At 37.1% G+C, this 22947-nt stretch overlaps 4 protein-coding genes across 4 annotated transcripts; 3 read left to right on the forward strand and 1 right to left on the reverse strand.

Annotated features, from left to right (window-relative positions):
• Window positions 1–608: 608 nt before the first annotated feature.
• On the forward strand, window positions 609–7303 carry kcnq1 (voltage gated potassium channel subunit; the record flags this gene model as incomplete). Its single annotated transcript, NM_001160065.1, is given in 15 exon segments — window positions 609–699; window positions 1670–1843; window positions 2239–2329; window positions 2739–2865; window positions 2942–3020; window positions 3175–3245; window positions 3799–3909; window positions 4248–4318; window positions 4382–4492; window positions 4777–4877; window positions 5186–5470; window positions 5770–5845; window positions 6109–6259; window positions 6591–6670; window positions 7089–7303. Coding segments are annotated over 14 exon segments (1563 nt in total). The 3' UTR covers window positions 7155–7303.
• Window positions 7056–13744, reverse strand: LOC104266246 (ras and EF-hand domain-containing protein-like). Its single transcript, XM_018816883.2, has 10 exons — window positions 13620–13744; window positions 12303–12440; window positions 11856–11943; window positions 11133–11354; window positions 10464–10660; window positions 9976–10021; window positions 8515–8698; window positions 7935–8131; window positions 7517–7689; window positions 7056–7451 (listed from the first exon to the last, which is right to left on the reverse strand). Exons 1-10 carry the CDS (start codon window positions 13721–13723, stop codon window positions 7271–7273), a joined length of 1530 nt encoding a protein of 509 aa, XP_018672428.1. The 5' UTR covers window positions 13724–13744; the 3' UTR covers window positions 7056–7270.
• LOC100182608 (peroxisomal biogenesis factor 19) lies at window positions 13675–18085 on the forward strand. Its single transcript, XM_026839839.1, has 2 exons — window positions 13675–13745; window positions 16487–18085. Exon 2 carries the CDS (start codon window positions 16503–16505, stop codon window positions 17343–17345), a length of 843 nt encoding a protein of 280 aa, XP_026695640.1. The 5' UTR covers window positions 13675–13745; window positions 16487–16502; the 3' UTR covers window positions 17346–18085.
• LOC100184268 (PHD finger protein 7) lies at window positions 18084–22947 on the forward strand. The gene is made up of 6 exons (XM_002126826.4): window positions 18084–18281; window positions 18599–18721; window positions 19461–19543; window positions 20386–20613; window positions 21047–21246; window positions 22086–22947. Exons 1-6 carry the CDS (start codon window positions 18116–18118, stop codon window positions 22816–22818), a joined length of 1533 nt encoding a protein of 510 aa, XP_002126862.1. The 5' UTR covers window positions 18084–18115; the 3' UTR covers window positions 22819–22947.

A 22947-nucleotide genomic window follows, 5' to 3' on the forward strand; every position in this document is an offset into this window, starting at 1 on the left:
ATTACTGTGGGGTAAGGTGGGACATATTGTCCAAATAGGACAAGAAAATAGAATGAAAAGGTGTCCCATCTTCCCCTACCCTACATATGCCTATATTTCAGCATACCGGATACAGCCCTATACTATAGAAAGAGTTATAATATGTCGATTTATGCACCTCAAATCCTAATTACATTTTCAAGTTTATCATGTGTATATAGCACTTCAGCATATACGCATAGAGCTAGTTTCAAATACGCTTAGGTCTGTATTATATCTCATGTTATACAAACGCATGCCAGTGTAATATTACAAACCAACTGCCAAATGGCACGCAATCAACCAATATATAACAGCCTGCAGCATAGGAGTAGATACCAAAGTTGAAACAAAACTTAAGTTTCCATTATTACAGTTTCTCATAAATAACCGAAGTATTATAACGTATAGAAGCGCTGTTGGTTCAAAACACATCGATATTTAAATGTTGTCACGTTTTCAACAAATACTCCAAATTGATGTGTTATATCGAATGTCGTTTTGCTGTTAATTCCCATTTATTCGCTGTGTTAACTAATATAACCTTTGTTATTGTGAACAAATGATTAAATAAGAGTTAAATTATATCCAGGTTTGTGGGTATAGGATTACGTATGTTTCAAATTAGTGCTCAACTAATTGAATTAATTAAACCACATGTTTAATTAGTCGTCAAGCAAAGTAAGGAAAGATTTTGCTCAATTATTTATGAATCTTCTGCATTCTAAAAGCGCTACCTTTACCGGGAATCGAACCATGTACATTCGGGCTTTAAAACTTAAATACAAACGTATATATACTCAAATAATAGACCTACAGTAACCGCATTGGTTAATGTTAAATAACTCCGTAATAGGACAAAAAGGAACAACTTTTTTTCTCATGGTTTTTAACTTATTTTGTTTTAAACAAAGTTTTTTTTAAAAAGTTGTATATTTTGTTACTGTCCCCGCAAGTTAAATACGTGGTAACTCTGAACGGGCACGAGGTTTATGAAACAGAACACGCGTGTTCTAACGACTGTCGTTGCTCTGTCATTGAGAATAAATAATTTACATTTATAGTCCAACGTATGTCTTAGTCAACCCATAAAAAATAATTCTCATCAAAGTATCATACGTGGTAACTTGTTGCAGAAGGGTGGGGGAAGATGCGACACGTTTTCATTCTATTTTTTCGTTCAATTTGGTAGTAAACAAAGAACCATTATATAATTATAATTATAAAATCGTATCCCCACGACTCCTATAGACCGTTGTTAATTGTTTAAACCGATCGGGATATTTGGATATTGTATGCTAAAGGTGTCCCACCTTCCCCCTCTTTCCTAATATATTATAAGTACCAGTTGTATGAAACAGATCACTCCCATAATATTAAACAAATTACATGGAATAACAACGCCCTGTACCATGTAGATATTTGTCAGTCCAAAAAAATTAATCACTTCCAAAGTTGGTTACATATTTAATAATTTGTAAGCAAGCACGAGGTGTATGGAACAGAACATCCGTGTTATAATGACTGTCGTTTTCCAGTCGCGCAAGGATAAATAAGTTACTTAGGTGTTTCTCGTAAGCGGACATAATTGCATGAAACAGAACTCTATGATATTAAACAAGTTACATATAATAACAACCTCTTTACATAGGAACCCGTATCGGCAATCTACTTTATCAGCCATGATCGGACCGGACGCAAGAACGTTAAAAGCAATTAAAGATTTGAAAGAAACTAAAACAAAACACCGTCATTTTCAACAACAGGCTTATAATTTCCTTGAACGTCCAACTGGAGTCAAATGTTTCGTTTATCACGTCCTAGTGTGAGTGATTATTATATTAATTATATTTAAAAACGTATAGTGGGGTGGAGTAAGACGGGGCACCTTTAGCACATAATATCCAAATACACTGATTCGTGTTTTAAGAAATTTAACAACGGTCTATAGGAGTCGTGAAGATACGGTTTTATAATTTTGTAAATATTCTTTGTTCGTCTTACTCCAACCTGCTATAATAAAACAGCTTTTATTCCTTACTAAAATATTCTCTATTACGTAACAGTATTATATCTTTGATTATAATCGACTATCGTGTCGTAACAATGGGGAAATATATAAATCAATACTCAATTATTAAACCTCATATAGAGCATTATTAATTGATGGTGACGTCATAAGCGTGTTTCATATACGTCACAATATAATTATTATTGTAGATTCATGATGGTTCTGATATGTTTGATATTCAGTGTCCTGTCAACAATCGAAGGGCAAGAACGTAATAATGTGAAGCCATTGTTAGTCATGGTGGGTATTGTGACGTATTGGTTTACTCATACTCAATTCTGACAATTTTCCAACCCAGTGGTCAATAAAAATCCTATTATATTAAAACATACACAATAATATTTCATGGAATTGCTTTATTTTATGCTGTGTGCTTAGCGCTGGCTTTTTATTGATTAGCGCGTCTACCTCTAGTCCAGAAGGTTCCGTCTCGAGGCTCGACGCTGCTAATCTTTTGGACTTTTATGTGTCCTTGAGCAAGACAGTTATCGGCAATTGCTCAAAAAGTTTCATACGTGGTAACTTGTAAGCGGGCACGAGGTGTATAAAACACAACACCCGTGTTAATGGTTGTCATTGCCTCGTCACGCGAAGTTTAACAAGTTACATTCATTCATTTAAATTTTCTTCGTTTATTCTTTTTTCCCAGGAAGCAATTCTCGTCGTTGTTTTCACCATCGAATATTTTGTCCGCTTGTGGTCAGCAGGGAGCATTGGTAAATACAGGGGTTGCCTTGGTCGACTTCGATTCGCCAGGAAACCAATTTGCGTCATAGGTACGTCATAAGTATACGTCATTGTTTAAACAATTCATAATGTGTATAGCGCCCACTAACGGATGTTAATTTTTAGACCTTATGGTGGTTAGCGCATCTGTTGTTATATTGCTCGTCGGGAGAAATGGGAACGTTTTCGCTGCATCTGCTATCAGGTACGTCACAATGACGTCATTAATATGAGGTAGTTTGACCAGCTTCATACAGAAAACAAAATTTGTAAAAAAAGAAAGACGGCAAATTAAATTTAATAAAAATATTTTTTTCTCAAACAATTTAAATTGATAATCGTTCTTTATTACGTCACAGAGGCATCCGATTTCTCCAGATATTACGTATGTTACATGTTGATCGACAAGGAGGAACATGGCGGCTGTTGGGTAAGTTTGGTCATAGTTATGTTTTATCTTGTTATAAGTTATTAAATAACTTTTATCCTTTGGGAATATGCAACTTTGTGAATGAATTTAACCTATTTATCCTCGAATTGCGGGGCAACAACAGTCGTTATAACACAGGTGTTCTGTTTCATACACGTCGTGTCCATTTACGAGTTATACCACGAATGTAACTTATATTAATCCTCGCATGGCGGGGCAACGACAGCCGTAATAACACGGGTGTTCCGGTTCATACACGTCGTGTCCATTTACGAGTTATACCACGAATGTAACTTATATTAATCCTCGCATGGCGGGGCAACGAAAGTCGTTATAACACGGGTGTTCCGGTTCATACACCTTGTACCTGTTCAGTTACCACGTATGTAACTTTGTAAGTGATTGTTCTTCTGTATACTTCTCCACAAAGTTACATACATGGTATCTAAACAAGTACGAGGTGTATGAAACAAAACACCCGTGTTATAACCATGCAAGGATAAACAAGCTATACATACAAAATACCAATTTCAAAGTTGTTACATTAAACCAGGTAGCGTCGTATACATTCACCGACAAGAGTTAATCACCACTTTATACATTGGGTTTCTTGCTCTTATATTTTCATCGTACTTCGTATATCTGGCGGAGAAACCGGCACCAGGTAATCTGAATATATGGGACTGGGTTCGAATCTCACAGTAGTGAATCGTTGGGTTTGTATAAACGTTAGTCGTTTTGTTTGTGTTATTGTGATCTCGGTTTTAACCAGTGTCGGATTTTTTTGCACATGTGAGTTGCATATGGTTTTGCCTTGGCGGCGTCCAAGACCCTTTCATTATAAGATCACCTATATATGTCAATCCATACGCACTGTTATAGTTACAGCAATTATTTAAAAGCACTAACTCTGTATAATCTGATGAATTGCTAACTATATGTAGAATTATAACTTGTAAATAAGTTAAAGACATTAATTAAATAATTGTTGTAATTTTATAGAATCTTTCAAGAACGGTACTTCCCCTACTGGTAAATTCCGGAGTTACGCCGATGCTTTATGGTGGGGTGTGGTAAGTATTATAACGTCATAAGTCAACTCTCTTACGTCACAAAACTAATCATGTATATTTCAGGTCACAGTTACTACGATTGGCTACGGTGATCACGTGCCGATCACGTGGTTGGGCAAAGTGATTGCGTCATGCTTCTCCATTTTCGCGATTTCTTTTTTCGCGCTTCCAGCTGTAAGTCTAAATAACCTTGTTACATATAGTAGGGCGGGGTAAGATGGGATACCGTTAGCTCCTAATTCCTATACTTCCCGATGGTGTTTTAAACAATCAACCGCGCTCTTTTAAAGCGGGAAGGATACGGTTATATAATTCTGTAAATAATCTTTTTATCTACAAAATGTGAAGATAAGAGAGAATGAAAACATAAACCATCTTACCCCAACATATACTATATGTAAAAATATCCTTTTTCCTGAGATATTAGTTCAAACTTTCACTTATATTTCTTGCTTTAGGGGATTTTAGGATCCGGGTTCGCTTTAAAAGTCCAGCAGAAACAGAGACAAAAACAATTTAACCGACAAATACCGGCGGCTGCTGCTTTAATTCAAGCAACGTAAGAGTTAGTGTTTTATACTTTTAATAGTTTGTGTTAAACTAATAATCCAACTTCTACCCACCAAACTCTAACCCTTATCCGGCCACGCGAAGATAGAGCAAGATAGATTTACTCGTTTATTTCTATGTTCATTCAAAATTACAAATTAAACAATGTGTGCTAGTGACGAATCTCCCTATGCTATCTAACAGCGGAAAATAACCACCAACCCCTAACTGCCAACCTACAACACTTCCCACCAGCCTAATTTATAATGCACCAGAGGATTCTTGGTGCCAAACTAATTGTTCTTTATAATCCTCTAGATGGCGTTGTTACGCAACTTCCGTCGGCACCAATTGTTCCGCTACGTGGAGGTTGTTCAAGATAGCTGGTAACCATCGCAACAGTGACGTCACAAATTGTGATGACGTATTTATCGAAGAAACACAGCCAAGGCCAAATACAACAAAAAAATCTCGTTGCGCCCTCTCACGGTTGCATTTAGATATTCCAATATTCCGCACGAGGCCGCCATTGAGTAAGGAAGATAAATCGCAGTCGATTCCGTTCGAAATCGGGATCGACGTTGATGAAAACCCCGCAGATGGGTGAGTGACGTAGCTATGACGAGTCATGACGAACTCATGACGTACCGATATATAATCAGGTTACATAATGTGTTGTAAAAAACCATGAATAGTTTACCAAATATAAGAAAGTGCAAAACGAAAACCCGTGTTATAAACGACTGCCTTTACCCCGCCGTGCGATCAAGTTACATACGTGGTAACTCGTGAACGGGCACGAGGTGTATGGAACAGAACACACATGTTGCAACGACTAACACTGCTCCGCCAGGCGATAATAAATATGTTCCATTTATTCATATCTGTGCAATTCATTACAGAATGCCCGAGTCTTATAAGAACGTCGTCCGCGCAACAAGACGACTTATTTACTTTCTTGCGAAGAAAAGGTTCCAGGTAAAATTATTTTACGGTGTTTACTATCCATGACGTAGCTTGTGACGTAACTTGTGGCGTAATACATGACGTAACTCGTGGCGTAATATATGACGTAACTCGTGGCGTAATAGATATGACGTAACTTATGGCGTAATATATGACGTAACTTGTGGCGTAATACATGACGTAACTCGTGGCGAAATATATATGACGTAACTTATGGCGTAATATATGACGTAATTTGTGGCGTAATATATGACGCAACATGTGATTTCACACAGCGATCTCGGAAGCCATATGACGTACGTGACGTGGTGGAACAATATTCACAAGGTCACGCAAACGTCATGATGAGAATAAAGGAGCTCCAGCGAAGGTTGGATCTCACGTTGGGGAAACCTTCGTCGTTTACTGACTGCCAATTCACAGCAGGTTAGTTATATTATAAAGGATATTAGTTATTGATAAATGTAGTGAATCTGGCCAAGTTATAGTGTCATTACAAGTTGGATGGTTCACAACTATAATACTGCTTGAAAAACAGTTGTTATAACACGATGGTTCTGTTCCATACACTTCGTGCCCGCTTACAAGTTAACACGTATGTAACTTTAGGGGTGATTCATTTCATACAAAATTTATCAGTTCTTATACCAAATTTATCAGCAAAATTTATCAGTTCTTCATAACCTTAATGAATGTAACTTATTTATTTGACACAACAAACGACCGTCGTTATAACACGAGTGTTTTTTATCACTAGGCGAGCTAGGGAGTAATTCTCCAGTCAACGATCGGCAGAGGTTAACCGCTGGAGGTCGTCTTTTACGTCTTGAAAAATGGGTACGTAAGTGATTAGAATTTAACTACATTTGACATAGTTGAGCTTAAACATCTTACTAGTAATTAATGTACTTATCTATAAATGTGGGTGATTTTTTTCTGAATGGCTGAAAGTTTTAGACAATCCATTAGTGACCACTGGGTTAAAGTAATTGCCGTTATAAGTGTCTTGCCCAAGGACACGTGTGTGTAACTTGTAAGCGGGCACGAGGTCTACGAAACAGAACACCCGTGTTACAACGACCGTCGTTGCCCCGCCACGCGAGGATAAGTTACATACGTGGTGACTCGTAAGGGAGCACAAGGTGTCCATGAAACAGAACACACGTGTTGTAACGACTGCTGTTAGCCCGTCAAGCGAAGATATATAAGTTTTTAGGTCATCTTAAGTCAGATCAATTTTATTTATTTTCAACAGACTGAAACAACCGACAGAAAACTCGACGCCATTTTTAAACTTTTGGAAAAACTCAACGAGAAATGAGAGAAGTAGAAGCAAGGTGTTACGTCACTGTTAATGGCGTAGTAATGACGTCATCAGTTTTTATATTCATTCGCAAAGAAATTCAACCAAGCGGACACTTTATTTTGCACTAGTTTTCACGATGACGTAATAAAGTGTTTATTATGTAACAATTGAAGCATTATTGAAGAACAATCAAGTCGAGCAACATCGAATCTTTCTGTTCGATTATTCGACGTCACTTCGATTGTTTCTCCCAACGGCGTTCCGGTAGAGGGCGGTATGCCCATATCTCCTTCTTCACGCTCCTTTAATATTCTAAAATATTTGATTGTTTAATTATTTATGACGTCAATATGGGGCGTTATTACGTCACATATAACCTGGTTAAAGCCTCAAAGGCCTGAGGAACGTTTTCACCACTTTTGGCGCTGATTTCCAGGAAAACCGCTTTGCACTGTAGCGCCACCGCGTGTCCCTCCTCCCATGTGACAGTTCTCTGCTTATCCACCTTGTTTCCAAGCAACATGATCACCGCGTTGTTTCCCGCCGATTCCTGACGCGAGAAGTCATTATTTATGCAACCAACAGAGATACCCAACCATAGGCGCCACGTAGGGGTGTCTTGGGGTGGCATGTTACCCCAAACGAGAGTGAAATATATTTTAGCACTCTATGTTATACCTAAAACAGCTTTTACGCTGGTGTTATGTAATTACATTTTAACAGTGTCGCCCCAGATTTCTTGAAAATTCAAAGAACGGGACGCCCATATTCCCAAAACCTTATGACGTCACAAACCTTTATGTTACTTATCCAACTGCGAACGTTCTTCAAACTCGTTTCGTTTGTGACGTCATAGAGGAGCATCACGCCGTCGGCTTTCCTGAAATAAAGTCGGGGAACGCTACGGAATCTTTCCTGGCCCGCTGAGTCCCAGATCTGTAGCGATGTTACGCCCTGGGCCGTCACAATCGTTTTCATCTGGAACGTGATGTCTGGGAAAACAAATCAATGACGTCACTAGGTGTGACGTAATTAATAACGTTTTCTATATGGGTGAGGTCTTCGGCAAGCATGCCAGGGACTTCGGATTTAGGCCAGACTAAGTCCGTTACCAAAAACTATAGCGTGCTCTATTCTATATGGTCGAAGTCCTATGTAGGACAATGGAAATAGATGGGAGATCTTCTCATAACGACTCCGACAATAATAGGTGTTCCCGTCTAGTGTTAACGCACAGAACACCAACCAATTCTCGAACCCCAAACTAGAATTGCTTATATATATAGTAGACCTAACCAGTTTTAATGATATAGCACCCCGCAACTCCTATAACACTTCTCGTACTCCTGTTTAAATAGTAACAGACGGTTCTTACCTAACGTGGGTCTCCTATCGTCTGAGAAAGTATTGAAGCAGAATCGTTGAATCGCGCTACTCTTCCCCACGTTCGAATCACCCACCAGGATCACTTTAAAGATTCGATCTGGCGTCTTCGCTACTACTGTTTCGTAGTTCGGTTGTTCCCATTCACATTCGGTGGCTCGCGCGCTTAACCGCGCCTGTAATTATGACGTCATTATTGTGATATTTTGTATTTTTTGCAATTTTTTCTTTTGAACACAGAAGCAAAATAAAAACTTGTGACGTCATTTATTGACGTCATTATTTGAGTTTTTGTCTGGCAACACTGAAAGCAATCAGTGTCTTGTGAGAAAGAGCTTGAAGCAGACATGCGCTTGCTGTGAGAATGACGTTTGGTTTTAAATCAAGATATGGCTTTAAGTTGTGTTAGTTATGTGAAGCAGTGGTTATAACTTTAGTAGTATCAGTTTTGGCAGAAGTGTTATTAGTTGGTAAGTTATAATCAGTGCTCTTCAACCTTTTATGGGTTGGTGAACCCCTAAAGCTGTTGCGTCGAACTCATGCACCCCTGATTGCTTTAACGTAAAAATAATGAAGTTTCGCAATTCCCTGTGATGCAAGATATAGAATTCATATAAAAAAAATGTAGGAAAGTGGCTAAATTGGTTAAAAAAGTTTAAAATGAAAAAATATTGCTGAAAATTGTTGAAGTTTGTGATGCACCCTTGTATACCTTTTGCACTAATGCACCCCTGGCATATTTTGATGCATCCTAGGGTGCACCGTGCACACCGGTTGAAGGGCACTGAGTTATTTAACTATATATGAGTGTAGTATATTGGGTGTATAATAAGTCTGTATGTAGTAGGGTGGGGGAAGATGGGACACCTTTAGCACATAATATCCAAATATCCTGACCATGTTTTAAACAATTAACAACGGTCTATAGGAGTTGTAAAGATACGAATTTATATTTTTTTGAATGTTCATTGTTTACTGCCAAATGTGACGAGAAAATAGAATGAAAAAGTGTCTCATCTTTCCCCACCCTACTATACGTGTTTGTTGTGTGTGTAACACCGTGTAACTGTAACGTATGAGCCACTACAGTATTGAAGTTGTATACGTAGACCTGGTGTATAATGCAAGTCGGCAATGCCTTTCATTTGTCGTTATTACAAATCGTTACACTTTACCTTATAAAGTCTAAAACTACATGATATATTCGTCGTTTGTGGATATTTATTTGTCCCTAGTAGCATAGTGGTTAGCGCGCCTGGCTCTGGTCTGGGGGTATCGGACTCAAGGTTTGTCACTGCTAGTAATGTGGCCATATGTGTCCTTGGTCAAAACACTTAACGGCACAAAGCAACATACATAGTAACCTGGCACGAGGTGTATGAAACAGAACATCTGTGTTATAACGACTGCCGTTTCCCGCCATGCGAGGATAAATATAAGTTGTTTTACTCACGTGGTAAGGCGAATGTGTCGTTTGACCAACTTCGTCCAACTTGACTCTAGAAATAAAAGCGATTGTTACACAAAAGTTAAAGAATTCTTTCTGTTCATATATTTTTGGTATGGCGTAGAATCTGCGTCGGAAAGTAAGAACTAGAATCAAAAACGCTATTTTGTGCTTGTACCTTTTGAAATCCATGAATAAACGTAACTTAATTTATACTCTCGTGGCGGAACAATATATGACAGTCATTATAACATGGGTGTTCTGTTTTATATACACTTCGTGTCAGCAAGTTATCACGTATGAGTTTGTGGATGATTGTTTCTTTTGTCCGACAATGGCTGTACACAGTACCCGGAATTCGTCCGTTTTGTCCGGATTTCGCTTCCGCAATTGGACACGGGTTAGCATACGACTTCGCATACCAGATACTGTGTACACTGTACAGCCACCTTTAGACGACACCTCAAGCCCGCTTTTAAAAATGTATCTCTTACTTGAGGTTTTCAAGCTCCAGTTCCAACTTTACAGTTTCTCTTGTTTGTTCGTCTTTTTGTGCAACCGCCGATTCGTATTCGAGAAATATTTCTTTTTTATCCGATTCTGCTTTTTCTTGCAGCCGAACGCAAAGTTCTTGTGTCCGCTGCAAACTATCCATGGATTGCGAGAGCTGCATTTGTAAGCGTTGGTTCTCCTGAATAAATGTAAACAAATATTTCTCGGTTTATATATACAGTGGTGTGGGGGAAGATGGGACACCTTTTAACTCGATTTTCTCGACCCATTTAGTAGTAAACAATGAACATTCAAATAATTATGAAACTATATCCTCACGACTCCAATTGACCGTTGTTAATTGTTTAAAACACGGTCAGGATATTTCGATATTATGTGCTAAAGATGTCCCATCTTCCCCCACCTTACTATATATATATTTATCATTTATGTTTGTTTTGCAATAAGGTCGGTTTATACAGCATTCGCGTTTTGTTTGTACACAGACCAGCGTTGAGGAATAAGTTGAGGGGAATCCGGGATACTGGGTTCAAATCCACGTATGAGTTTGAGAACCAAGGATCCTAAGTTCGAATTTGGGCGTGTGTTAAAGAACCAAAAGGTCCTGGACCTAAATCCACGCTAAGATTATGTAATTACAATTACATTACCTGCTGCAAACTATCATTGTCCTGTCTTAATTCCGTCTCCTTGCAACTCAGATCTTTCACCAAGCCGCTTAAACTTCGCAAACTTTCGCTTCGTTTTCGTTCGCTCGAATTTAAAACCGCTAGCTGTCGCTCAAGGTCCTTCTTCCGCATGACGACGCCATCGAGCTCTTGTTGTTTTCCGTGAATTTGCCTCTCGAGTTCGGCGCGATAGCGAACTTCGTACTAGAATCGATTTTCGAACACGAATTGTTAAGATTAATGACGTCATAAACAAATCGAAATATTGATTCGAGAAATTTCAAATAAGAAACCGCCACAGTTTAGCAAAGTCTCGAACATGGTCGGGTTGTGACGTAATAATGAGGTTAAATGTGACGTGGGACTGTAGTTCGACAAGGGACCATTACAATGTTGTTACTGATAACTTTCTATACCTAGGATTCAAATTACTTTGTAGCGATACTTATCTATGCTGCAGTAAAAAAATGAATAAATGAATAAAACTTATTTATTCTCACGTGGCGGGGCAACGACAGTCAGTATAACACGGGTGTTTTGTTTCATACATCTCATGCCTTCTTAAGAGTTACCACGTAATATAACTTTATGTGTGATTGATTTTCTATAGATTTTACATTAATATATAATATGGCTGACAAATTAACTTATCAGGAAATATTTGGCTAAAACAATTCAGGATTCTCATTCCATTAAAATTGTCACCTCTGCTTTTATGCGGGATCTTTCTTCTTCTAATATTCTTTCAACGTCGAAAAAAATATGCTGCACCTCCCGTTCGCTGTGTTCTTTGCTGGTTAAGGTTTATATAGTATTAAGATGTGAATCACCCAAAAGTTATATATACGTGGTAACTCGTAAGCGAGCATGAGTTGTATAAAACGGAACACCAGTGTTATAACTACAGTCATTGACCCGTTATGCGAGGATAAATAAGTTATATACGTGGTAACTCGTAAGCTGGCACGAGGTGTATGAAACAGAACACCCGTGGTATAACAGCTGTAGTTGCCCCGCTATTTGTTTACATTCATACACTTATTTACTACTGTTAAAATAGCTAGAATATTTATTGTCATTTATTGACGAACGCTAAAATAGCCACTATACTATTTTATATTGTTAGAACAACCAGCAAAAACAACATCTCACCTTTTTAGAGCGACGTCTTTATCTCCCCTTATGACGTCAATTTCTCGAACCGCATTGTCCAGGAAGAATTCGAAAGTATCGAGAAGTTCTGGTTCATTGTTACGTAGGTGGACCCATAATTGTTGTAGTCGCCCCTGTCTTGTTTAATTAGGGTTTAATTAATTAATAAGCAACATTAATTAATATAATTAATTAATTAAAGTAATAAGGTTAATATGGCATACGGTCATAAAAGTGGGTTATTTATAACTTACATGAAGTTAAAGACATTTATGTGGTGTTTTATTTATAAAAAATACAATGAAACAATACATTCTAAAAAAAGTATAATTTATATTGATATAGTAGGTTGGGGGTATATAACACATATTTTTTTCCATCCCATTTGGTAAAAAAGTTTTATAACCATAGCCCAGCGACTCTAAACGTGCGTTTTAATTGTTAAAAAACATAATTTGAAAATATGGGGCAATACGGGCTAACGGTATCCCATCTTACCCCCACAATACTATATAGCGTTTGTGGTGTAATTATCAAACTTAGGCCTACTTTCCTGGCAGTGTGACGTGCCTAGCTGTATGCCATTAATACTAAATATAGAACACAATGCTCGTACTTATATTGTATAGCTTAAAATGCCAAACCAACTGACAATAGATTCAGGGCCCCTTTTTCCCCTCAAAGCTTAAGAAAAGTGTTTATTTCTTGATACATGCATACTATAGATGGGTTCAGATTGTTATATGGTAGAGTGGGGGAGACGGGGCACTTTAGCACATAATATCAAAATATACTGATCGTGTTTTAAACAATTAACACTTTTTTATGGAAGTCGTGAGGATATAGTTTTATAATTCTTTGAATGTTCTTTGTTTGCTAGTAAATGGGGCGAGAAAATAGAGGTATAAGGTGTCCCATCTTCCCCCACCCTAATGTATAAACCCATAACATTGGAACACGTATGTGCTGTGTGTACAGTATGGCCTTATTACGGTTTCTGGTTTATTAATATTTTATTCGTGGTTATAAAGTATTCTGAAAACTCGCTGATAAGCAGAATATGTATAGGCCGTTTGTTTTTATGGTTACGTCATTTATATGACGTCATATACTACGTCAAACTGAATAAGTTTTATACATAGCATGTTTTTAACATGTTGCTGCTTATTTCATTTTCTTCGCTATATTTTAATGAACCTGTTCTTCGATACCGGCTTGTGTATTTGAAAAAACAAATTATAATTTATGTCATATACTATAGATCTCAAAATACGTCACATACTACGTCATGTATACATTTAATACGTCATATCTTACTCGTGTAGCAAGGCCTCAGCTTTTATCGTGTATAGAAAGTTGGACCATTCCTTTTGCGGCGATTCCCCGCTCCCTTCGTACACCGTTCCCTCGTTCGAATACATTGGGTTTAAATTCGAATCTACTGTGAGTCCCGGTCTATACTAACTCTGTAATGTATGTTTATATCTTGACGTTAATGTTAGCAACAGCATACATACTGCTTTCGGTGTTGGTGTATTTTGATTTGCACCTCCTGTTTTCTGTCGAGCTATTTGTACACCTCATGCTCACTGTCGAGTTATAACATGGGTGTTTCTTATACACCAGGCACACATGGTGTATTCATACACCTCCTGCTCACTGTCGAGTTATAACATGGGTGTCTTCTTATACACCAGACCCACATGGTGTATTTATACACCTCATGCTCACTGTCGATTTATAACATGGGTGTCTTCTTATACAACAGACATACATGGTGTATTTATACACCTCATGCTCACTGTCGACTTATAACATGGGTCTCTTCTAATACACCATGGTGTCGTATTGCTGGGTGTATTCTTAAATGGTGTATTTATACACCCCATGCTCACTGTCGTGTTAAAACGTGGGTGTCTTCTTATACACAAGACCCACATAGTGTATTTATACACCTCATGCTCACTGTCGACTTATAACATGGGTCTCTTCTAATACACCATGGTGTCGTATTGCTGGGTGTATTCTTAACATGGGTGTCGTATTAGTCCATTGCTACACTCGTAGTATTATTTATTTCCATTTATCCATTTCACCTCATTAAACTTTGGCACCGCTTACTCATAGCCCTGATGACGTAACTTGAGCTTAACCGAACTTAACGTAGCGTGCCGTATCCCACACATTAGCTACACATACTCAAAGGCGTGAACGATTTTTCCGCATTGCTTGCACTAAATATCTCCACACATTCGATCGATAAATGGCGTTTTAACGAACGGCCGCATCAGATTCGTTTTGTCAGATTTGCCTGCGCGCTGGGTGGGCCGTTTTCTCTTCATGAATTTTGCATGGACCTAGCCGACTATCTCTATAGTTGATTATGTTTCAACGCTAATAACATGTAGGGTGCTTTAAAACCTGGAGTAAAAAACTGAACAAAATTAACGTGGTTGGAAAGTCAACTGTAAAAAGGCTCGTCGCTGCTACCATTGTGGGCGTGTGTGTCCTTGGGCAAGACACTTAACGACAATTGCTCCAACCCAGTGGCCATTAATGGGTTGTCCAAATTATCAGCCATACATAAAATAACTCGTAAGCTCTTAAAACCCGTGTGATAACGACTGTCGTTTTCCGGCCACGCGAGGAAAAAGTAAGTTACATTCATTCATTCATTCATTCATTCATTCATTCATTCATTCATTCATTCATTCAAAAAATGTTTCATTTGGTAGTAAACAACGCCTATTTACAAAATTATGTAACCGTATCCACACGACTGTAAAATAGTGTTGTTAATTGTTAAAACACGATTAGAAAATATGGGGTATTATGTGTTAACGGTATCCCATCTTACCCAACAGTACTGTATCTAAAACAACCTATGCTTGTGTTTACAAACCAAGCCTTTATACATTTTGCTGGGACCCTAATCTTGATTCAATAAAGGTAAAAATTAAATTAACTAAAAATAGAATTTAAATGATTTAATTCAATTGAATTTCATGATTTTCTTTATACATTTTAACATTGAAGCCGTGTGTTTAATTGCATATACCTCTTCCATGGTTTTAAAATGCAAAAATCGTAAGTAATGTAGTAGGGGGGGGGAAAGATGGGTAACCTTTTTATTCGATTTTCTCATCCTATTCGGTAGTAAACAAAAACATTGGAAACATTTTAAAACCGTATTCTCACGACTTCCATAGACCGCTGTTAATTGTTAAAATACGATCACGATATTTGGATATGAGCTAAATGTGTCCCGTCTTCCCCCACCCTATTATACCCATTATAAGCCGTGCTACACAATCTTGGCCAATGGATAAGAAACCCGACAGTACTACTACATAGGTTTATTTGTCTCTTCGAATACGACAGCGAAAATGAGACGAAAACATGGGCCATCTCACCCCACAGTACTATATAACTTTGATCTGTTTTTGTTACTCTTTTTTTTCTACTCAAGCCCAGGAACCCATGTCATAACGTATAAACTTTAATAATGGGAGCGGCAACCATGAATAAGTAACTCAAGTTTCCACCCACGAGGATATAAATGAATGACCAAACCAACCAAAAGTCATGTCTGCTTATCCACACACTACAATAGCTTCAGCAACTCGACTGTAGGCATGGGAGTGGCAACCATGGATAAGTCACTCAAGTTTCCACCAACAAAGTTATAAATGACCAAAACAACTAAAAGTCATGTCTGCTCATCCACACACAACAAAGTAACATACATGGTAACTCGTAAGCTGGCACGAGGTGTTAAACCCGTGTGATAATGACTGTCGTTTTCCGGCCACGCGAGGATAAAGTAAGTTACATTCAGGATATAAATGACCAAACCATCCAAAAGTCGTAAGTCGCTCTGTAATAAACAGACATTAGATATCCATGTTTGGTTAAAACAGCTCATGCGTATCAATTTTGTTTTTAAGCAGAAGCGCAAGATTCCAAAGTTTAAGTCGTAGAAATTTGCATTAATGGGTAGTACATGACTCTTGTTTATTAATTACCGTTTATCTTGTTATTTATGTTTGTTGTTGCGTTTTTTAACTCTTGGTGCTAGCGGAGAATACCCCACTAAATCCAAATTATATTCGTAACGTATTGCCTAAAATATGAACTAAAGAGTAAACATTGCAGACCTTACAGTTTTTGTTTTATTTTTAAAGGGCGACAATATTTGTAATGGACGCTGATTTAGATGATTTGCTTGATGATGCATTGAATGATTTCGAAGCAGTTTCATTGAATGAGAATAAACCACCTGCAGCAAAGCCTGTAAAGGATGAAGCTGTAGAAGCTGCTGGGACTTCTAATAAAGATGGGGATGCATTGAAGCAAGGGGGAAGCGGAAAGACAAAAGTTGCTCCGGATGAAATGGGGAAATTATTTGAGGAAGAATGGATGAAGTCAATAAACGAGTTAACGGGCAATGCAGGTGGTGACCCTGAACAAGCTGCACAAATGCGAGCGTTCCAGAAAGAAATGATGAAAGGGTTAGATCCGAACAACCCTCTTTTTGCTCCAATGGATGGGAGCAAGGATCCTCCCAAGAGCTACGAAGATGCGATGAAAGAAACTCTTGAGTTTTTATCGAAAGGTCCGGATGCAACTTCGAGCGGGGAGGATGATCCTTTGGATAAGATCTTCGATGAGATGATGGGGGCAGGTGGGGACGGGGAACTTGGGATGATGGAAAACATGATGAAGTCTATGTTATCTAAAGATATGTTGTATCCTCCCATGAAGGAGATGTGTAATGAATACCCTGTATGGCTGGAAAAGAAAGGGAGTGAACTACCAGTTGATGTACGCTCAAATTACGAACAACAATTATCGTTTTTGCGGCAAATCTGCCACGAATTTGAATCGGAAAAAGACTCGGACCCTGAAAAAGTTAAAAATCAACGTTTTCAAAAAATAATGGAACTAATTAATTCAATGCAACAATATGGGCAACCTCCAACTGATTTAATGGAAGGGAAAAATCCATTAACGCCCTCTCCTGACGCATGTGTTATTGCGTAATATTTGTAATTTTAAAAATGGTATTATTTTCAATTAGTTCATTTTTCTGAAATAGTAGGGTAATGAATTTTTTTAAAGAATACTGATTTAATTGCATAAAACGCACATTTTCTGGTCAGTTTCAATACACACATGACAGCCAATGTATGTCATGTTTATTTAGATTCTTTTTTGCTGAAATAATAGGGTAATGTCATATCTTTCTAATCACGTAGCAATTGTTGACTGTCTTGTTCTTAAATCATGTACGGAAAAGCTAATGTGTATTTTTATATACAATTAATTTAACAACTATTTTCAAACTTCTTGCAAACTTTTAATTTTTGTTTATTTAATATTAGATAGACTTGTATTTTTTTCTTTGCTTTTATTTTCCTTGTAATTTGTGTATGAAATTTCTACAACAACCAAATTTCAAGATAAATGTTGCTGACAGACACAGTTTAAATCCAACAAAGTCCTTTTAAAAGTAATTATGCACAAAAGTTTCTACTATATTTGTTGTCGTTTTCTTTTTATTCCATATGGGTAAAGTCATGTGACAAAAAGCATAAGATTTATGCCAGAGTTAGCCCATTACCACAACATTGTATATGCTCATTCTATTCTATATGGGTGAGGTCCTACAGTGAGGCAAGCCATCGGACCTGGGATTTAGGTCAAAGTTGACCTATTACTGCACCACTCTATATTTTTTCTTCTAAATGATTTAAGAAAATTAAAATACCTTTTAATTCCAGGCTGTATACAATTAGGTTTATAAAATAGGAATGTCCGAAACAGCTAAAGTTTCTGACGCTAACCCACATTACAATGTAACCTGGTGGAAACAACTTCGAATAAAAAAGGTTGTTCTTCCTGATAGTTGTATTTTCTGCAATTCTTCTGTGGATTGTGAGGATAAACATGGAGAATACTTACAGCATAATTTCTCAGGTTAGTAGTTTGTAATTATGATCGTGAATATCAAAGTCTGCATTCACATAGCCTAATTATATAACAAATGTATATAAAAAAGTGTTTTATATTTGTAAATTCTGTATATATTCTTTGTTTACTACAAAATGGGACAATAAAAATAATGAAAATATGGATTATCTTAGCCCAAACTACTTTGTGTTAATTAATGCTATCTATTTTATTATACAATGTTCCTAGCCATCTAGGATCAGTGATAATACTATGAGTGAGCTAAAATATATAAAGTTAAAGCACCATAAATTAGCAAGATGAAACCTTGTTATTTTTCCCAGGTATGAAACTTCATTACTTCTGTTTGTTGCTTGCAAGCGGTCTCAACCAAACTATAGATGTAACTGATTGTACGACTGAAAAGGGTTCAATTTATGGCTTTAGAATCAAAGATATAGTAGCAGGTAAACATTAATAAATAAATGTAACTTATTTATGCTTGTGTTGGGGGTTGGGGCTACGACAGTCGTTATAACACAGGTGTTCTGTTTTATACACCTTGTGCCGTTTACAAGTTACCACGTATTTAACTTTTCAATACATTATAACAATGTGTATTTAACTTAACTGTAGACTCTTAACTATATTATTATGTCACTTATTTGTTCTCACATATAATATTTTAAGAAATAGTTGTAAAATGAAAACCTATGTTGCAACTTGACAGTCAGCATAATAAAGCAACACGTTACAATGTGTATTTGATAGATAACTGAGATAACTCTATGTCATATTTACACTTTGTGTTTATTTAAAAGGCGTAAGAAGTTAGTTTGAATTTTAGGTTCAACACCAGTAATATTAAACTCCATGCAAAAATAAGGCTTTCTAAAATTGATTAAACTTAATTAAATTAAATTAAATTAATTGCAGGAAGAAAATAATGATTAATTTCCTTTTATACAATATTTGACAAATAATTAATTTAAAATTACGTCCCGTTTGGTAGATACTAGATACACCACATTTTTATTATATAATATTGGTTTCATTGGCATAGCGTTTTTTTGTATTTGGCGCAAAACCTAGGGTGACATTGCTAAATTATGTAGTTACACAGCCTAAGAGAAAATATAATGAAATGATGACCCAACTTTCCCCAACCTACTATAAATGAACTTATTAAGTCTTCCCATTTTTCAGAGTACCACCGAGCATCAAGATTAAGATGTTCGTTCTGTCACAAGAAGGGAGCTTCAATTGGATGTGCAGTACCACGGTGTAAAGTGAGTTTTCCAACATTCTGTACATATGATATCATTTATACCAGATGAGCCGCTTAAAGGTTATTTACATTATGCCTGGTAACAGATGTAACAATATATGCTATCGACCTATCGTGTTTATATAATATGCACCCTGAGATGTGCCGTCGCACGACTCGCACCCTGCAAGGCAGTGGTTCACTGGTTCTTAATCTTTTTTGTATGCTTTACCACTTTAACAAAGGTGCTTATCAGATTTGCCTGCAATATGTAATAAGGCACTCATTTATAAAAAAGCAAAAACAATTAATTACATCAGTTATATTTATTGCGATGGATGCAGTAGCTTTTTGGCAACGAGTTGTTCAATGTTTGGTAAAGTACTACAACTAGTTTATTTTTCTGTATAAACAGATGTGGATTGTGATTGGTAGATCATTTACCCTCTAAATATAGTAGGATGGGGGAAGATGGGACACCTTTTCATACTATTTTCTCAGCCCGCATGGTAGTAAACAAAAAACATTCAAAGAAATATAAAACCGCATCCTCACGACTCTAATAGATCGTTATTATTTGTTTAAACCCTAGTCAGGATGTTTGGATATTATGTGTTAAAGATGTCCCATCTTTCCCCACCCTACTATCTAAGAAATTTACTCCCAGGGATAAATTTACCCCAGTTTAATAAATGCTTGTGTAAGGTAAATAACTCAACACTTAACCATATGCTATGGAGTTTCAGGTTCTACAGTGTGAAACACCATCATATTTACCCAAACAAACATGTGCTAAAAATTCCTTTACTTGAATACCATCCTAATTAAATTTTTTACCTTGATTTTTTGACTTCCTTTTTTTAGGTGAAATTCCACCACCCGTGTGCTGAAGGAACTGTGTCACAATTTTACGACCAATTCCCTTCATTCTGTAAGTTGCATCGACCAATGCAAAGTGCAGAGAAAGAGGGAGGGACGACGACCTGCCCCGTCTGTCTGGATCCTGTGTGCTGTTCCATTAAAACTATTTCCTCCCTTAAAACCCCATGTTGTCATGATGTTTGGATGCACAGGGTGTGTGTGCAACAACATGTAAGAGCTGGTTACTTTAAAATCATTTTTTCGTCTGTCATTTTAGTCTCATTTTTTGTGACTTTTTTTGTAAAAAAAAATTAACACCCCTGCCTATGCTTTTGTAGTAACAGGGCAACTCATCTGCATAAAACACAGGTGTTATTACTATACACAAGAACAAACAGGTTACAATGTATATTGTATATGAAACGAAACACTTATTCACTGGCGCAGCCAGCGGGGTTAGGGGGTCGCGACCCCCCCTTTTACACCAAAAAAAATTAAAAAAAAAATTTAAAAAAATTAAAATAAAAATTAAAAATAATTTTTTTTTAGTAAAACCCCCCCCCCCTTTTTTTTTCTGGCTGCGCCACTGCTTATGTTAGAACGACTGTCATTACCCATCACACAAGAACCAACAAGTCACATTAATGATCATGTCTTCACCCAGGCGAACTCCTCCGGCCTCCACTTCTTCCGATGTCCTGTCTGCAATGATGGTGAGATCTTCACTGAGGAGATGAGGAGGATGGGGATCCACATCCCGGAGCGCGATGCTGCGTGGGAGATGACACACGATGCTTTCACCGATCTTCTACATCGACACGCAGAGTGCGACGTGGAGGATTGTGTGTGTCCGCACGGGAGAGAGTAAGTCGTGTGATGGTTACTCTTATCATGTCTACAGTACAGGCATATTTGCCCTGTGTATCTAGTTACTGTGTGATGTTTTTTTTTGTTTTTTTTGTATGTCAAGTTTTTATGTCTGTTCTTGATTGGAAGCTTCTAACAGAACGAGGTGTGTTTTTTATTGTAGTATAACAAAGCATAATGGCAAGTTCTGTATTTATATACAAGTTTTTTGTATGTCTATTGTTTGTTAGTGTGTCAGTTTTTGTTGTATAGTGTCTATTAAGTGGCAAAGGGGGTGCTGTTTACTGTTTATTGTATTACAGTGCTTGTATATGCCATAAGTGGCAAGCTTTGCACGTTAGTTGTTTATTTGTAGCTTCTTGTAAAGATTAGTTGGTGTTTAACTTGTAAGAGAGAGGGGAAATTTTGTATGTTGTGTTTTCTGTTTATTTGTAGCAGTAAGTTTGTAGGGTTTATTGTGACAACATAGCAACAGCATCTTGGCAAAGTTTAGCATGTAACAGATAGTTCAAATTCTGTTGGTTATTCAATATATATATACCTAGTTTTTTATATATAGCAATTTGTTTTGTGATTATTTTATTATTTTGAGTGCTGTTTTTGTTTATTTTTTGACTGTTTTTTTCAAAGAACATATTTATTTACTTTGGTTTTTGTAGTATTAGTAACATGATAAGTTTAAAAAATATGCTCTAATTTAAAAAAGTGTTTTGGAGTTTGTGAAGTTGTGATGTTTTAGTATTTATTTTAGTTAGGGCTTTGGATGGAATTCTGCTAGATATTACTATTTGTGTTTATTGAGCAAATAGGTTTGTAAATTGTCGATATTTTTACAGTTTCAGCCTTAAGGGAAGCGAATGGGCAGTTGTTTTATGCGATTTGTGCGGATCATTCGGTACACACATCGGTTGCCACGACGATGTTGATTGTGAGAATTCATACTACGCGTGTTTGAACTGTGAGCGAATTCACGGCCGCGAGGGGGCGCGAGAGATCGCTGTCGCTATGGGCGTGATAATACCCGAAGTAAAGCGAACGCGAAGGTCGGAGCGAATCAGTGCACCGCGTTCGAAGCGGGCGCGGTTGACGCTTCAACTAAGTGATTGTTCGACAAACAACAAGAGTTCAAAAATGACAAAGAAATCGCCTTCAAAGTCGGAAAGGTCGGAAAGTTTGGATGCTGGATCAACGAATTGTGACGTCATAAACACCGATTCAGGTTGTTCTAGTAACATGACGTCTGTTGGAGTGAATACGTCACAAGTACCTACCAAAAGTACCAGAACCATCGGTGTCAATACTGTTTTTACCTGCCTACCCTTTGATGACGTCACCCGTATAGTTGATGACATCGCACTGCCAAAAGGTGACACATCAAAAGTAGATAAAGTTGAAGTTATAAAACCACACGACGCAAAATTAATAAAAAGTGACGTCACGAAACAGAAGAGTGACGTCACTGCTATTACGTCACAATCCACCGACAAGAAGCTTCGTTCAAACCATTTTCGGACAAAACTTCGTAAAATAAACAAAGGATCAAAAAAAGCTATAAAAAGAAAAAAGTAAAGAAGTAAATGACGTCATATTATTCATTCATGACGTCATACTTTGTTTGTTTTTATATTGTTCACAAATGTTGTATATTTACTTTATTTTCGGTTTGTTATAATAAAATATATTGGGTTCTGTATTCTA

The sequence above is a fragment of the Ciona intestinalis genome, unplaced genomic scaffold (assembly GCF_000224145.3).
Source record: "Ciona intestinalis unplaced genomic scaffold, KH HT001056.1, whole genome shotgun sequence".
Lineage (NCBI taxonomy): Eukaryota > Metazoa > Chordata > Ascidiacea > Phlebobranchia > Cionidae > Ciona > Ciona intestinalis.

Excerpts from the sequence above, each read along its gene's own strand:
- LOC104266246 (XM_018816883.2), bottom strand. The coding sequence starts at position 13,723 with ATGTATTCGAACGAGGGAACGGTGTACGAAGGGAGCGGGGAATCGCCG. Across the intron at positions 12,441-13,619 it reads GCTGAGGCCTTGCTACACGA|ACAGGGGCGACTACAACAAT; the intron begins GTAAGATATGAC and ends TAATTAAACAAG. Across the intron at positions 8,699-9,975 it reads CGACACATTCGCCTTACCAC|GCGCGGTTAAGCGCGCGAGC; the intron begins GTGAGTAAAACA and ends TCATAATTACAG.
- LOC100182608 (XM_026839839.1), top strand. The coding sequence starts at position 16,503 with ATGGACGCTGATTTAGATGATTTGCTTGATGATGCATTGAATGATTTC.
- LOC100184268 (XM_002126826.4), top strand. The coding sequence starts at position 18,116 with ATGTCCGAAACAGCTAAAGTTTCTGACGCTAACCCACATTACAATGTA. Across the intron at positions 18,282-18,598 it reads CTTACAGCATAATTTCTCAG|GTATGAAACTTCATTACTTC; the intron begins GTTAGTAGTTTG and ends TATTTTTCCCAG. Across the intron at positions 21,247-22,085 it reads GTGTGTCCGCACGGGAGAGA|TTTCAGCCTTAAGGGAAGCG; the intron begins GTAAGTCGTGTG and ends ATATTTTTACAG.